The sequence below is a fragment of the Aquarana catesbeiana genome, linkage group LG11 (assembly GCF_042186555.1).
Source record: "Aquarana catesbeiana isolate 2022-GZ linkage group LG11, ASM4218655v1, whole genome shotgun sequence".
NCBI classification, from domain to species: domain Eukaryota; kingdom Metazoa; phylum Chordata; class Amphibia; order Anura; family Ranidae; genus Aquarana; species Aquarana catesbeiana.
In genome coordinates, this window is record NC_133334.1 from 16724377 (window position 1) to 16740441 (window position 16065).

A 16065-nucleotide genomic window follows, 5' to 3' on the forward strand; every position below is an offset into this window, starting at 1 on the left:
ACAAAAGCGACGTTGCGGTCTCTGTTTCAGGATTTCTTCCCAAAAGAGTAGCACGATCATTAACAGCAGCTCATAATACTCCATCTTCATCCTGTATAACCAGGAAGTGCACAGGATGTGATGTATGGGGGTGGGGTTGTTAGCTAACGCCAACGCTTTAAAAAGACGATAAAAACTCATGGGCGTCAGTGCTATTTTTAGCTCTAACATGGCATAAACGCGGTAAAAACGCATCAATAGCACTATATGTTTTATAGGCTTTTACTAACGCCTCAGTGTGAAAGGGGCCTTAGACCCCTTTCACACTGAGGTGTTCTTTAGGTGTTTTTGGGCTAAAAATAGTGCCTGTAAAGCGCCTGAAAAACAGCTCCCCTGCAGTCTCAGTGTGAAAGCCCGAGTTCTTTCACACTGAGGCGATGCGCTGGCAGGACGTTAAAAAAACTCCTGCAAGCAGCATCCTTGGAGCGGTGAAGGAGCGGTGAAGGAGCAGTGAAGGGGCGGTGTATACCCTGCTTCTAAGACCCTTTTCACACTGAGGCATTTTTGCGGTGTTTTAGCGCTAAAAATAACGCTATTAAAATGCTCATAAAATGCTCCCCATGCATCTCAATGGACCCTTTCACACTGAGGCGTTGTGCTGGTGGGGCATTGAGAAAAGTACTGCAAGCAGCATCTTTGGAGAAGCTTTTGGGCATTGAAAAGAGCGCTTCAAAAATGCCCCTCTCCTTTGAAATGAATTGAAAGTGCTGTAAAAACGTCTGAATAGCGCCTATAATCCGCCCTGAGCTGTAGAAAAGTCACATGATCTCGCAAAAAGGTAAACATGCAAGCAGAAAAGAGTGCATCTACATGAAGGGAGGTTGGGTTGTTCTTTGATGCCCATGCTTCAATAATGCTTGAAAAATGCTATTAAACCGCCCGCAGCGTTGTGGTAATTTTACCGCTAGCGCCCCAAAAATGCTGTAAAAACGCAGTAAAAACGCTAAGGTATTTTAGGGCGTTTTTGAAGCACCTCAGTGTGAAAAGGCTCTAAAGCACCCATTCCCATTGAAATGAATGGGCAGTGCCACCGAACTGCCGGCAAAGTGCCGCTGCAGCAGCACTTTGTGGGTTGTTTTAACCCTCTTTCGGCCACTAGCGGGGGTTAAAAGCGCCCCGGTAGTGGCTGAAAACCTCCACAAAAACGACAGTAAAGCGCCGCTAAAAATAGTGGCGCTTTACCGCCAATGCCCCAGTATGAAAGCAGCCTTAGTGACACTTTTTGGAGACCAGTGACACCAATACAGTGATCAGTGCTAAAAAAATGCACTGTACAAATGACACTGGCAGGGAAGTGATTAACATCAGGGGCAATCAAAGGGTTAAATGTGTTCCTAGAGGGAGCTTCCTAACTGTGGGGAAGGTCCATTTTCCCCTCTGGCGGAACGGCGGTCTGCCTTGTTTACATAGGCAGACCGCTATTCTGCCTCTCCTCAGAACAAGTGGACCTGCTGATTTGCTCCCATTGTGTCCAATCAAAGTGGGAGTGGGTCACCAGCGGCGTGCACGTGCGCCCCAGACCCTGTGCACAAAATCACATACAGGCACTGTCAAGGAAGGGGACGATCAATGGGGTTACATGTGTGTCTAAAATGTGCCTGGTTACTGGGAGGTGCTTGTACTATGGGAAAGCAGAGATTCAAGTTTCTGGAACACAAGATCATTACTTTGCCTACTGATAGAACGGCAGTCTGCCTTGTTAACATAGGTAGACCATCGCTCTGCTTCTGTTCCAAACGATTGTCAGAGTCCCCCGGACCCGCTGATTGGCTCCCACTGTGTCCAACAACAGAAGAAACAGGTCGTGCGTGCCCCAGGCCCGTACGTGATCCTGCACAGGAGAGCCGCATTGCCGCTGTATATATTTAGTTTACTTTCAACAAGCGGTTACAGTTTACGTTTCAGCTGAAACTTTTTATAATATTGCTTTAAAACAAAAATAGAAACAAGGGTGCAAACAAATTTACAGAAAAATAAATATTTTATATAGATTAAATGTGAAAAAGTACTGATGTAATAAGGTCATTAGCTGTCATGAATGACATTTAGTAATCTGGAATGGTTTTTCATAAATTAAGAGCAGTTGAGCTGCAGATACAGCCATCTTTAGCCATTTTTTCTTGTCCTTGAGATGGGCATATACAGAAATGAGGTAAGGAATTAAAGGGTCTAAGGAGTGTGCTGGTGCCAGGTCAGGGTGGTATATAGAGACAGGTCAGGGTGGTATATAGAGACAGGTTAGGGTGGTATATAGTGCCAGGTTAGGGTGGTATATAGTGCCAGGTCAGGGTGGTTTATAGTGCCAGATCAAGGTGGTATATAGAGCCAGGTTAGGGTGATATATAGAGCCAGGTCAGGGTGATATATAGAGACAAGTCAGGGTGGTATATAGAGACAGGTCAGGGTGGTATATAGTGCCAGGTCAGGGTGGTATATAGAGAAAGGTCAGGGTGGTATATAGGGTTAGGTAAGGGTGGTATATAGTGCCAGGTCAGGGTGGTATATAGTGCCAGGTTAGGGTGATAAATATAGCCAGGTTAGGGTGATATATAATGCCAGGTTAAGGTGATATATAGAGCCAGGTTAGGGTGATATATAGAGCCAGGTCAAGGTGGTATATAGTGCCAGGTTAGGGTGATATATAGAGCCAGGTTAGGGTGATATATAGAGCAAGGTCAAGGTCGTATATAGTGCCAGGTTAGGATGATATATAGAGCCAGGTTAGGGTGATATAAAGAGCCAGGTCAGGGTGGTATATAGTGCCAGGTTAGGGTGATATATAGAGCCAGGTCAGGGTGGTATATAGTGCCAGGTTAGGGTGATACATAGAGCCAGGTTAGGGTGATATATAGAGCCAGGTCAGGGTGGTATATAGTGCCAGGTTAGGGTGATATAAAGAGCCAGGTTAGGGTGATATATAGAGCCAGGTCAAGGTGGTATACAATGCCAGCTTAGGGTGATATATAGAGCCAGGTCAGGGTGGTATATAGTGCCAGGTTAGGGTGATATATAGATCCAGATCAGGGCGGTATATGGTGCCAGGTTAGGGTGATATATAGAGCCAGGTCAGGGTTGTATATAGTGCTAGGTTAGGGTGATATATAGAGCCAGGTTAGGGTGGTACATAGTGCCAGCTTAGGGTTGTATATAGAACCAGGTCAGGGTGGTATATAGTGCCAGCTTAGGGTGATATATAGAGCCAGGTCAGGATGGTATATGGTGCCAGGTTAGCGTGGTATTGTAGGGACAGATTAGGTCTGCATATAGTGACGGTGTGCATTGCTCAGTCACTTACAGCATGTCAGAAGATTCCCGGGCTGCTGTGGCGTGTGGTCTCTCCTCCTTTTTCTTCTTTAGCTGTGAGAGGGGGTCAGCCTGAGGGGAGGAGTCTGTAGGAGGAGTGGAAGAGGCAGCCACACCCCAACCCCGCCCACAACCTCCGGCTCCCTCAGGAAATAGTGAACAACCCCGAGGGACAGCCTAACTTGATGAGATGAAGGGGGAGTTACAGACAGCCTCCCCCCACACCGCTGGGCTTTCTGCTGATCCGATCAATGTTTTTGCAAAGCCGGAATGACAGTGAATGACAATGAAAGTGCAGGGGCCCCAGATACACCTGGGGTCCCTGGGCAGTGCCTGACCCCCCCAATGTGTGTCACCCGGCGGAGCCTGGCCTTAACAATCATCTACACAATGGGCATAGGCAACCTACTGATTGACTTGACTGTAAATAATTCCAATATTATTTGCATTGTTTTTTTGTCATCATAATGTAGTGAACTTTTAAGAGCATCAGGTGGCTTTCATCACATTTCATATTTTAATAGAAAATGCTTTAACTTTTTTATTAGAAAATCTTTTCAGGTAATGTCAGGCGATGAAAATACATAGACCTATTTTCCTCTTTAGTACAACCAAACAAACTCGACGTTCTAAATCTCTGCACTACTCATCTTTATAAAGAGAGCACAGAGGGATCCGACCTGCTGCACCATCAGACACGGCAGCTCACACCATGCAATGTGGTGTACAGATTTCTTGCTCGGCATTTGTTCAGATCTATGCTAACATTTCATTTATAAAACTATGTGGCTTATTTTATATCTGTGTTTAACATTATGCCCGCATTGTATTTGCAGTTTATCACCAGCTTGTCAGCTGCAGATTTTACCAGCATATGAGGATTATGAATATGTTCAGGATGGAGACATCATTATTGGAGGAGTCTTCACCGTCAACTGTCTCATGGCTGGGAGGAGGATCCTTGAGAAGCCGAATGTCATTAGCATGTTGTGTATAAAGTATGTAACTTGAACAAAAAAATAAAAGTCAATTGAGACTCATACCTGTAAGGCAGGGTTCCTCGAACAACAGCGCTGTGGGCCACATCAACCCCTCTACAAGAATTGATATGGCCTGCAGCTCGGGTCAGTGGCCTATCCCTGTACACAGACTGAGGATTCAGATGAGCTGAGATTGCCTATTGTCTCTGCTTTGACCCAATGTAAGGGGGAATGTGATGGGGGGTCTCTGATGTGAGAGGAACTCTGATGGGGATTCTGATGTAAGGAGAGACTTTGATGAGAAGTAGGGGAAGGGGTATAGGTTGTAAGTAAGAGGCCCTTGTCCTCAGCAACATGGGGACAGAGTGCTTTGCCCGTGGGTACTCATGTTGAGGGCATGTGACCTGGTATGGTTCAGGAAGGGAGGCTACCTGCCTCTCTCCCCTCTCTTTATTGGCCAGCCAGGCTGCATAATAGGATTAAGGGACTGGTATGGGTTTTTAGAGGAACCTCAACATATTTTTATTTTTTAATTTAATTTATTTTTTTTGTGTGCGTGGAGTCCCCTTAAAATCTATACCAAAATGAAAGTTTTTTTTTTTTTTTTAATTATTATTATTCTTGCTGTAGGAAGTGCTACAGTAAAAATTACATTTACAATGAAAAATATGATACAGTTTAAATTGCCTGCATTTAACATTCATTGCCAGATTGCCAGGGTGGCTGCAACCCTATCCTGGTCAAGCTCTCACAGACAGAGACAGCTATTCAAAATGGGTAAAAATCATGGACTGTAATTTGTGGGTCTTCCACATTTAGCGGGAAACTTATTTAAACCCCCCCTGCTCTTGTTGTGAGTTGTCAGGTACAAGAGGGGAAGGGCCGCCAGCAGAAAAACATTAAGCGTACAATCCTGTGGTCATACTGCCTGTCCTTCCCCAGAGTGAAACCTTTAAACTCAAGAGGAAAGCAAGCAGTGCCATCTAAGTGCAGCATCAATCATTTTATAAGGATAAAACAAAGGAGAGACACTCACAAGAAAATAAGTGCGCTACGCTTTTAAAAATCATAGAGGGTTCCTCCGCTACCAGGATCTGTGCCACTGCCGAGATGCAGCCGGTAGAGGTGTCGGCGCTGATGGCTCTCAGTGCTTCTGGGCTGTGCGCGCGGGTACACTCTGTCAGTGGAGATGGCGTGGCTGCTGGATCCGAGGCGTGGTGCACGTTGGGAGCATGCGTTCTCCTTCCTCAGGCTTGTCTGAGGGCCCTCTTGCTGTAGGGATTAGTAAGCACTGGTGGGGGCGGGCATGAGAGTCTTGTCCCTAACTCACCATAACAACACATTAGCGGCCATTATAAACCTATGTACACAGTGCTAATGAAAAAACTATTGCTTACTACAGGTAATGACATAAAAAGATTAAAAAAATTGATGTAATTACAATTTCAGAGCACCGGAAAGGTTTAGAGCTTAACAGTCCTACCTTAATAAATAAATAAAAAAAAACATATATTTGTATTAGTAAGCAATAAAAAATACATTAAAACAAACTATTTCATTCATAATATTCTAAAAAGAATAAAAAAAAGAAAATAAAGATAAGAACAGAGAAATCAAATCTAACATACACTCAACGGCCACTTTATTGGGTATACCTGTTCAATGGCTTGGTAACACAAATCAGCCAATCACATGGCAGCAACTCAATGCATTTACACATCGTGGTGAAGACAAATTTCTGAAGTTCAAACCGAGCATCAGAATGGGGAAGAAAGGGGATTTAAGTGACTTTGAACGTGGCATGGTTGTTGGTGCCAGACGGGCTGGTCTGAGTATTTCTGAGATTTTCAAACACAGTCATCTCTCAGGTTTACAGAGAATGGTGGGAAAAGAGAAAATATCCAGTGAGTGGCAGTTGTGTGGAGGAAAATGCCTTGTTGAAGTCAAAGGTCATAGAGGAATAGGCAGACTGGTTCCAGATGATAGAAAGGCAACAGTAACTCAAATAACCACTCGTTACACCCAAGGTATGCAGAATACCATCTCTGAATGCACAACACATCCAACCTTGAAGCAGATGGGCTACAGCAGCAGGAGACCACTCCCGTCAGCTAAGAACAAGAAACTGAGTCTACAATTCACACAGGCTTAAAAAAATTGGACAATAGAAGATTGGAAAAATGTTGCCTGGTCTGATGTGTCTCAATTTCAGCTGCGACATTCAGGTGGTGGTGTCAGAATTTGGTGTAAACAACATGAAAGCATGGATCCATCCTGCCTTGTATCAATGGTTCAGGCTGGTGGTGGTGGTGTAATGGTGTGGGGGATATTTTCTTGGCACACTTTGGGCCCCTTAGTACAAATTGAGCATGGTTTAAATGGCACGGCCTACCTGAGTATTTTTGTTGACCATGTCCATCCCCGTATGATTACAGTGTCCACATCTTCTGATGGCTCCTTCTAGCAGGATAATGCACCATGTCACAAAGCTCCAATCATCTCACCACTGGTTTCTCAAAACATGACAATGAGGTCACTGTACTCCAATGGCCTCCAAAGTCACCACATCTCATCCAATATAGCACCTTTGGGATGTGGTTATCAGAGCTGGGCTCACCCCTTCCTTCTCAAAGCTGGCTGCCAGAACCCCCACAAGTGCAAGGGTTGTGGGGATGAGGCCCATCTCCCCATCAACATGGTGACAAGGTGCTTTGGGGGGCTCTACCCCAAAGCACCCTCCCAATGTTGAGGGCATGTGGCCTGATATGGTTCAGGAGGGGGGGCGCTCTCACGTCCCCCCTCTTTTCCTGCAGTCTGCCAGGTTGCGTGCTCAGATAAGGGTCTGGTGTAGATTTTTGGGGGAACCCCACTCTATTTTTTCCATAATCCATACCTGAAGGGTCTGGTATGGATTTTTGGGGGGATCCCACGCCATTTAAAAAAAAAAAATTGGCACAGAGTTCCCTTTAATATCCATATCAGACCTGAAGGGCCTGGTAATGGAATTTTTGGTGACCCCCACGCATTTTTTTTTTCAATGACTTTTATGTGTATCGTTGGGACCCACAATTCATTAATAGCCGGCACTAGCGCTAGCACTTTTAAATGACTTTTCTTCCTTTAGAAATGTCAAACGTCGTGAGGGGGGCGGTGACCGGATGTTGGAGTGAGAGGCAGCGTGTGAGATCCTCCCCCAGCCCAATGCCTCCATGACCACTTGAACCAGCCTGAAGGATCCAGCCCGGATAGCCACACTTTGTCCCCCCGTAAGGTCTGGCGCTTGCTCAGCCGCCTGGCTCCCTCTCATCTGGCTCCCTCTCATCTAGCCCGTGCTCGCGCTGGACGCCGGAACACCGGCGTTGCCACTCGGACAGCGGGACGATTGGAGGAGGAAGACGCCGGGGGCTCCCCCTTTGGAGTGGTGAGCGGGACACTCGCTGTGCTAGGAGAGGTTGCTGGGGCAACGGCTCCGGCATCCGTGGAGAGAAGCAGTGGAAACCGAGCCTGTCAGTCCCTGTGCTGCCTAGGTAATCTGGCAGCATCAAGGTACAACCTCTGTCTTTTTTTATTTCTTGCTGTGTTTTTTTTCTCCCCCCCCCCTCTGCTGCTTAGGAAGTAGATTGCCTGTCCTCTCCCCTCAGGAGGCGAATTGCTGTAGTTTGAAGTAGTGAGGGGGAGATTCAGGTGACTGGACATACAGTAACATGGTGGCTTGCCCCCTGTGAGGGAGAGAGGATCCCACTGGTCTGTGGAGTTATACAAACAAGGTGCACGCGGCTCTATGGCAATAAAGTGAAACCCCAAACAGCATTGAAATATTTATCGTATTAGGTCGAGTGATAACCCCAATAGTAATTAAATATAAGGACACCATCGGGACTGCGATCATACGGAAGGCAAGGTAAACTTGTCGGTCAATCAAATCTTCTTATATAACCCCCTGGCCTACATAATAAACTATGACCAGAAAAAAGGGTGAGGAGTCGCAGCAGCAGGAGAATATCAGCTCCCAAACAACCCGCACATCTAAAGAGAAGGGGAACCAGGTAGCAGCAGCAGCAGCGGCTAAACTGGAAAAATTTGCGCACCCCTCTACCTCTTCGCCACTTAAAAACACCCAGCAACAGCAGGAGAAACCTTGCGTGGGGGGCCCCGGGGATAGGAAGAGCCTAGGAAAAGGACCGGCTGTAATGCATACCGCAAAAACTGCAAGCAGCAAAAGCTCGGTGGGTGAGTCCTCGGGGACAGTAACCAACAATGTCGCTGAGCAAAACGCACCAGTAACAGTCGAGCCCACACTGAAAGATGTTCTGTGCGCCGTTAACTCCTGCAAGGCCTCCCTAAGCGACCTGTGCGACCAACTGAAGGGACTAAAGGAAGAGCTAATAACAGTAAATCAAGACCTGCAAAGGACTATTGCTAGAACAAGCACACTGGAAGAGAGGTTGAGCCAGGTGGAGGACGATTTAGCCCCAATAAAGCTAGAGCTCAAAGCAATGAAAACGCAGATGGGCCTATATAAAACCAAAATGGAGGAAATGGAAAATAGGTCTCGCAGGAATAACGTGAGGGTGGTGGGCTTACCGGAGAGGTGTGAGGGCCCTCACCCCGAAGAGTTCTTGGAAAAGTGGCTTAGGGGAATATTTGGAACGGAATCTTTTTCTCATCTATTCTCTATTGAAAGAGCCCACAGAGTGCCAACTAAAGCTTCATCGTCAGGGGGGTATCCTAGGCCAATAATCATGAAATTCTTTAATTATAAAGACAAGGCTATCTTGATGCGCAGGGCCAGAGAGATGGGGGAGATTCTGCACAATGGTGCTAAAATCCTATTTTTTCCCGACTACTCTCCCGATCTTCAGAAACGAAGGGCCGAATTTAGGGACATCAAGCGTAACCTACGGAATTATAAGATTGAATATGCCCTGCTGTACCCGGCACGCCTGCGTGTTACTGCCCTGGGGGCTACCCATTTTTTTGATACAGTGACAGGGGCAACAAAATGGTTCGAAGATAATAAAATGGACCTGTAGAGCTATGGGTTGAATAAGGCTGGTTAGGGGTTCCTTTTTTTCTTTTTTTTTTTTTTTTTTCTCTTTTTTTGCTTTTTGGAGCACAAAAGTGGATGGCATGGGGGAAGGGGGGGGAGGGGTGCAACAGACGGAAGCACGGATGAGGGATGCGGTTGCACTAGTTATGTATGTTTTAAGTATTGTTTTGATGTCTTGGAACTGGGCAGTGGGAGGGGGGGAAGGGGGGAGGGGTCTGCAAGGTGGTGCCATGAAGCTTGGTAATAGGGTTGTGGAGGGGGGGGGAGGGGGGAGGAGTTTGGAAGTGTGTCACAAAGTATTTGCTCAGTGCACGAGCCGGGAGTTTTTTCTTGAATGGATGGGAGGGAAGGAAAAGGTCACAAGTAAAGCCCCTAGGGCTAGCCTAGTTAGGCAGGAGAGGGGGTCACATACAAGGGCGGGGAGAAAGGGGGTATATTTTGTTAAGAAATGTCAAACGTCATATAAACACGGGAAACATGCGTTACTACAGGCATACTATAGACACCCCCAGGTACAAAATTTAAAGGAATATTTCACTTTTATTGTTTCACTTTAAGCATTATTAAAATTACTGCTCCCAAAAAAATGGACGTTTTTAAAACTTTTTTTGCATTGATACATGTCCCCTGGGGCAGGACCCAGGTCCCCAAACCCTTTTATGACAATAACTTGCATATTAGCCTTTAAAATTAGTACTTTTGATTGTTCACGTTCTAGTCCCATAGACTTTAACGGTGTTCATGTGTTCTAACAAATTTTTTGCCAGTTCGCATGTTCTGGATGCGAAATGAACCGGGGGGTGGTGTTCTGCCCATCCCTAGCTGTGAGTGATGTAGTCTGATTCTCTTGTGCAATTATGTTTGAGATGACAAAACTGACTTTTGGGATTGTTGTTCACCCAATGGGGGTGATGGCATCTCCTATGATGCAAATAGCAGTTGCCGGTCATAGTCTCCTGTCATGCGAATCGGATGTGGAAAAACCTACATCCAATTCGCATAAGTGTGAACCCAGCCTTAAATTCAAAGCAGCACTCACCACCCTCCTTACCACCTTCCCAAGCCGGCGTGTTTGCTGGAGTGTAAAAATTGTGTTTTTTTCCCAATCCCCACATGCTCAACATCTATTTTCCAGCTTGGCACCTCCACTGGTTCAATATCTGCTGGTTAAAACAACCCTTTTTTTTTAGTTATAGGTTAGGGCATGTAAATTTACCTTGACGAACATGTCATGTCAGAGAGGACCTTCAAGAAAAGAGGGAAAGGGGGGATCTGTGACTAAAAGGATGACTTTTAATAAAATGAATGGGATCTGGATCACAGAGTGCTACTAATCACCTACAGCAGATGGTAATCAAATCAATACATTTATTTTATATATGACACTATATAAAACACCAACTTCAGCCAAGAACAATTAGCAAACATGTCCTTTGAACATAGTGCATATGGAGAGGGAAAGGTTGCAAGGAGGCTGCAGAGCATCAGAAGAGTAAGTCAAAAGGAACATGTTCCCTCTATGGTTTCCTGAGTCACTGGGGAAGCTATCCAATTGGACCTATCTTGGATGAGGCAGAGTCTATTTAAAGTGATACTAAACACACACTGTTTAATTTACATTCTCCCCTAGTGTAGGGCCAGGTCACCCATCTGGTAGAGACAGTGATAAGTGGTAGGGAGAGATTCCAGATGAGTAGGGAAAGCATAGCAACACACCATTCTTCCTGAAGACCTCCCCATTTGGATACAGACTGACCAGGATGCATTTCACCCCTCAAGACAGACACTGTTGGAACATCAGAGACCTGCTCTGCTACACACTGCTGGTACATTGTGTAAGTTTTCCCGGTCGAGCATCTTCCTGTCGGGCTTGTTGTGAATTATTGAACTTTGACATTAATACAAGTTCTGTTCTCTGCAACTGGACTCTAAATGTTTACTGCACCATGCTGCACTTCCCAGCAAACTTTAATATATTTATAAATATATTTATATATATTTAATAACTTTTAACTTTAATATACCATACAATATCTAGGCAGTTATCAGGAGCAGATGTGTCTACTTTTTTTTTTTTATGGGTCAGCAAGTGTAACTTATTATTGAAAAGGATCTACATAACTGGGCAATGGCATTGATGAATTACCATTGTGGGACATTTTTTGTTTTATTTTATTAATTTTGTTAGGTTGTCTTTTTTTTTTTTTGTAAGTGAGTAACCAGTGGTTCCATGTATCCATTACTTATTTACATATGGGTATCTAGGCCACCATTATTTTCAAGGGAGCTTCCAGATCCTGGTAAATTTTCCCCTTACGGACACCTCACAACCAAGAGCCAGGGTTGAAAAGAGGAGGTCTTTGTCCTCATCAACATGAAGACAAGGGTTATGTTCCCTAACAAAGTACCTTCCACATATTGAGGGCATGTGGCCTTGTTTGGTACAGGATGGGGCTCTTTGCCCTCCAATTCCTGGTCAGCCAGGCTGCAATCTCCAATAAGGGTCTGGTGTGGATTTTGTGGGAGACAGGAATGGAATATTCTTGTGTGGTATCTTTGTTAAAATCCATGCCAGGTTTTCATTGGGGCTACAATAGACTGGAATGTATTTTTCTTTTTTTGGTGGTGAACAGTTTTTTAAATGTTTTTATTTAAACTATAATAACCAATGACTGTTGGGCTTTACCCCCGCCCCTTCGCAAATTTCCCTCCCAATGTTGAGGTCAGCCTGGTTCAGGAGGTGGATTTACAGCAACAGAATTTTTGTTCTATAAAGGACATATCAAAATTTGTCTGTGCGTTTATTTACTATTTTTTTTTTTTAATGGGGGAGGCAGAATCTACGGGGTCCCCTTATTTTTACAAGGGATTCCATATTTTGATAAGCCCCCTATCTGCAGACCCCTACAACCACCAGTCTGCCTCAAAATCCATACCAAACCATTATTCAGGTAAGCAGCCTGGGTGACCAGGAAAGGGGTGGGGCAGCGGATCTTTGACATGGCAAAGATCATATGTAAGCAACTGGAATAAGCTCTTTTCATTTCCACTTTGTCACTAAACCTCTAGGTTTTAGGAATCTGATGACCTTCTATAGCCAATGTATTAATTCTCTTATATTAACAGACCTATGCATCATTACTACAAGAGACTTCAAATGTTCCTTTTTGCCATTGACCAAATGAATAGGAACTCAACAATCCTGCCTAATGTTACCCTAGGATATCATCTTTATGACTCGTGTTCTGATCCCGGAAAGGCCATTAAAAGTGTTTTACAGATTTTATCCGGACTTGGAGAGACTATTCCAAATTATTCCTGCCGAGACCACCAGAAATTAGCTGGTTTTATTGGAGACCAGAGTTCAACCACATCCCTGCCTATAGCCCAGATACTATCTATCTATAACCACGTGCAAGTGAGTATAATAGCATAAACTACGTCTCATGTCTTACGAATAAAAGGTACTCGCGCATAGATTTTGATAGGGGGTGTCAGAAACTATGAAATCAGGCCAAGACAGAAGTACAGTTAAATCACACTTGTTTAATAATAAAAGTAAAAAGAACAAACGTAGTCAAAACATAGCCAAAGTACAGTAAACGGAATGGATAGTCAGCCAAGCCAAAAGTCAGGGATCAATGTAGTGGAACAGCAAGCAGGATCTGGAGCTAGAAGGGATGTCAGCAAGGGATGTCTGAAAACAGCATAGTACCGTGGGGTTTGAGGATTCAGATTTTCCCCAACCTTATCAAAATCAATGATTCTCTTAAACAATCTTGGGAGCACAATCTCCAGATGTGCTCTTTTGAAATGATCTCAATTCTATGTAAACAGTATGAATCTGAACTCAATCAATTGGATCTACAGATTGGTAATTGGTACGATGAATATTGCCTTGCTACACCTTCTCCCAGATTTGTAAAACGCGATAAGGAGTTGCGGACACATCTGGAATAATACACTTTAGGGATTATAAACATAAAGGAGGGCAAATTTCTTAGTGACAAATCAGCTCACGAGAATGGTTTCGCCTACAAATGGAGTCAAACCAATCAGAATAGACTTTTCTCCAAACCTCACACTACAGAAGCCCCAAAATCAGACAATGAAGTACCCAATGCAAACTCTGTGACTTTTTCCCCCAGTTCCTCCACCACCTATCGTGAACTTTCTCAGGAAAGATTACCCAAAAAAAGAAAAGGGGACCGCACCACCACCTCCACTGCTTCTCTTCACCGCACGTTTGGCCCTATTTCTACACATCAGTCCTCCACGGTTCATACACATTCTTCCAAAACATTATCATCTACCCCTTTTCCGCTTGGTGGTAGACCTTTATCTACACCCCTATCTTCGAAAATGCCATCACATCTCCCACTACGCAATACCACTCCCATTCCCTCCACTTTGGCCTCCTCAGTCACTGGCCGTCGAGCCAGCGAACCTACCCTATCTTCACTGTTTCCCACCAGTGCCCTCTCCATTGATCCTAAAATGGCACCTATCTTTTTAGGAAAAACCCCGGATTTGACGAATCCACCTCACCCCCTTTAAATCATGGCTCCTTGGGATTGGAAATTGTTAATCTTTCATCTGTGAACTTTACAGATCAGTTTCATGTCTTGAAATTGGGTCTTACCTTCTGCCCCTCCATAGATTTTGACCGTTTTCAACTAATTAGGGCATACACCTATTTGCTAGACGTCTTTTATTTAAGGTGATCTATGATAAAATGCCTTCTTCCACACCTAGTGAACCCACTGTACCCATCTCCTCAGAATCCTCAGGGCCTGAACTTCAGGCCCTGGAGGATCTTATGTCTCTCTGGGTGGAGGGACACACTGATGATGATGAACCACCAATTCTGCCGTGTGGTGTAGTCATCCCCGGTGTTTCTTTCCCTCCACCCACATCCTTTAAACCTAAATCTCGTACCTTTCCATCACTTCAAACGAACCCCAATATATGGGCCTTTGTCCAGCAAACAACCTTTGAGATTGAAAATATGGACTTGCAAAAGGTCCACACACACAATCTATCTTTCCGACATCGGAAACCCCTTTTGAGAATTACAAGGCCATCCTGGCCTGGTCATCAAACCTCCTGATAAGGGTGGCAACGTCGTTGTCATGGACGTCCTCGCATATGAACGTATGTGTTTGGATGTCCTTGACAACGAACGTTGGTACCGCCCCATTTCTAAAACCTAGATCCAAAATTTCAACAGTGAATATTACAGTTTGATTTTTGAGGCTTACCAATCTGGTATCATTGACTCCAGCACTTGGAGCTATTTGAATGTAAAGGATCCAAAAATTCCAACTTTCTATTCCTTACCAAAGGTGCACAAATCTTTGCATAAGTCACATGGATGACCAATAGTCTCTGGTTGCCAAAGTTTAACAGAAAATGCTAGTGCTCTTGTGGATAAATATTTAACTCCTCATGTAACTGCCCTTTTTTCCTAGGTGCAGGATACTATTTATTTACTTCGCAAGGTAGATGGGATACAAGTGCCTCCTAATACATGGTTGGTTGCCTTAGACGTTGAAAGTTTATATAACTCAATCCCACACATTAAGGGTATTGATGTCATCCGCACTCACCTTCATTTGATAGCTATAGCCGGTTTGTCCTTCGGCTGGTAGAGTTCATCTTGACTAGAAACGTGTTTTTGTTCGGTTCCTCCCACTTCCTCAAGGTGCAGGGGGTGGCTATGAGGAACGAAATGTGCCCCCTCATTTGCCAACCTGTACCTGGGGGGGTTGGAGAGGGACCTTTTCTCCCAAGAATCCTTATCAGGACTACTTCAGCACATCGTAGCCTGGTATAGGTACATTGATGATGTTTTCATTTTATGGTCAGGTAGTCAAGATGAACTCTCTGGGCTGATGGACTCACTGGCTATAAGTGCCTACAACTTAAGCTTCACAATGGAATGTAGTCAATCAAAAATACGTTTTTTGGACTTGCAGATACATGTGGGTGAGGATTGCGTTCTGCACTCATCCTTGTACCGCAAGTCCTCTGCGGGCAACACTATTCTACATGCCACTAGTGCACACCCCCAGTCTTTACTAGACAGTATCCCTTATAGTCAATTTTTAAGACTTAGGAGGAACTGTACATTGGATTCGGACTTCCACCTGGCAGCTAACGATCTATATGAAAGACTTCTCCAGCGGGGATACAGTCGTTCCCTGCTGAAGAGGGCCTTCAATAGAGTTACTAAACGAAATAGACATGATCTTATCCATTCAAGCAAGCCTGTTAAGCTAAACCCTTCGGTTAGAATCATCACCCAGTTTTCTAAACAGCATAGCCAGATGAGAGGGATTTTACAAAAATATTGGCCACTTTTGACGGCAGACAACACTATCAAAAAATTTCTGAAACCGTATCCAGAAATTACATACAGACGCGCTCCGTCCATGACGGGCCGATTAGTTCACAGCCACCACATGGTTCGCGGCCCGATGGATCATCCCAGTGCTGGCACCTTTCCATGTGGGGCATGTGACATTTGTCCCTTCATTTCTAATTCTAGAGATGTTGTCCTCCCCAATGGCAGGATCCATCAGGCTAGACAAAGAGTTACTTGCAAGACAATTGGAGTAATATACTTGGCCCTTTGCTCATGTGGTTGTTTTTATGGGGGAGAAACTAAGCGTCTGTTCTTTAAACGTATTA

General features: G+C 44.6%; 1 protein-coding gene across 1 annotated transcript in view; it reads left to right on the plus strand.

The window, feature by feature from the left end:
- The first annotated feature begins 2186 nt into the window (after positions 1-2186).
- The window catches only part of LOC141111668 (vomeronasal type-2 receptor 26-like), a 57532-nt gene continuing 43653 nt past the window's right edge, over positions 2187-16065 (plus strand). The window contains exons 1-3 of the mRNA XM_073603816.1: positions 2187-2191; positions 4179-4340; positions 12499-12790. Of these exons, the coding sequence (XP_073459917.1) occupies positions 2187-2191; positions 4179-4340; positions 12499-12790 (459 nt within the window). The remainder of the gene's footprint in view (positions 2192-4178; positions 4341-12498; positions 12791-16065) is intronic.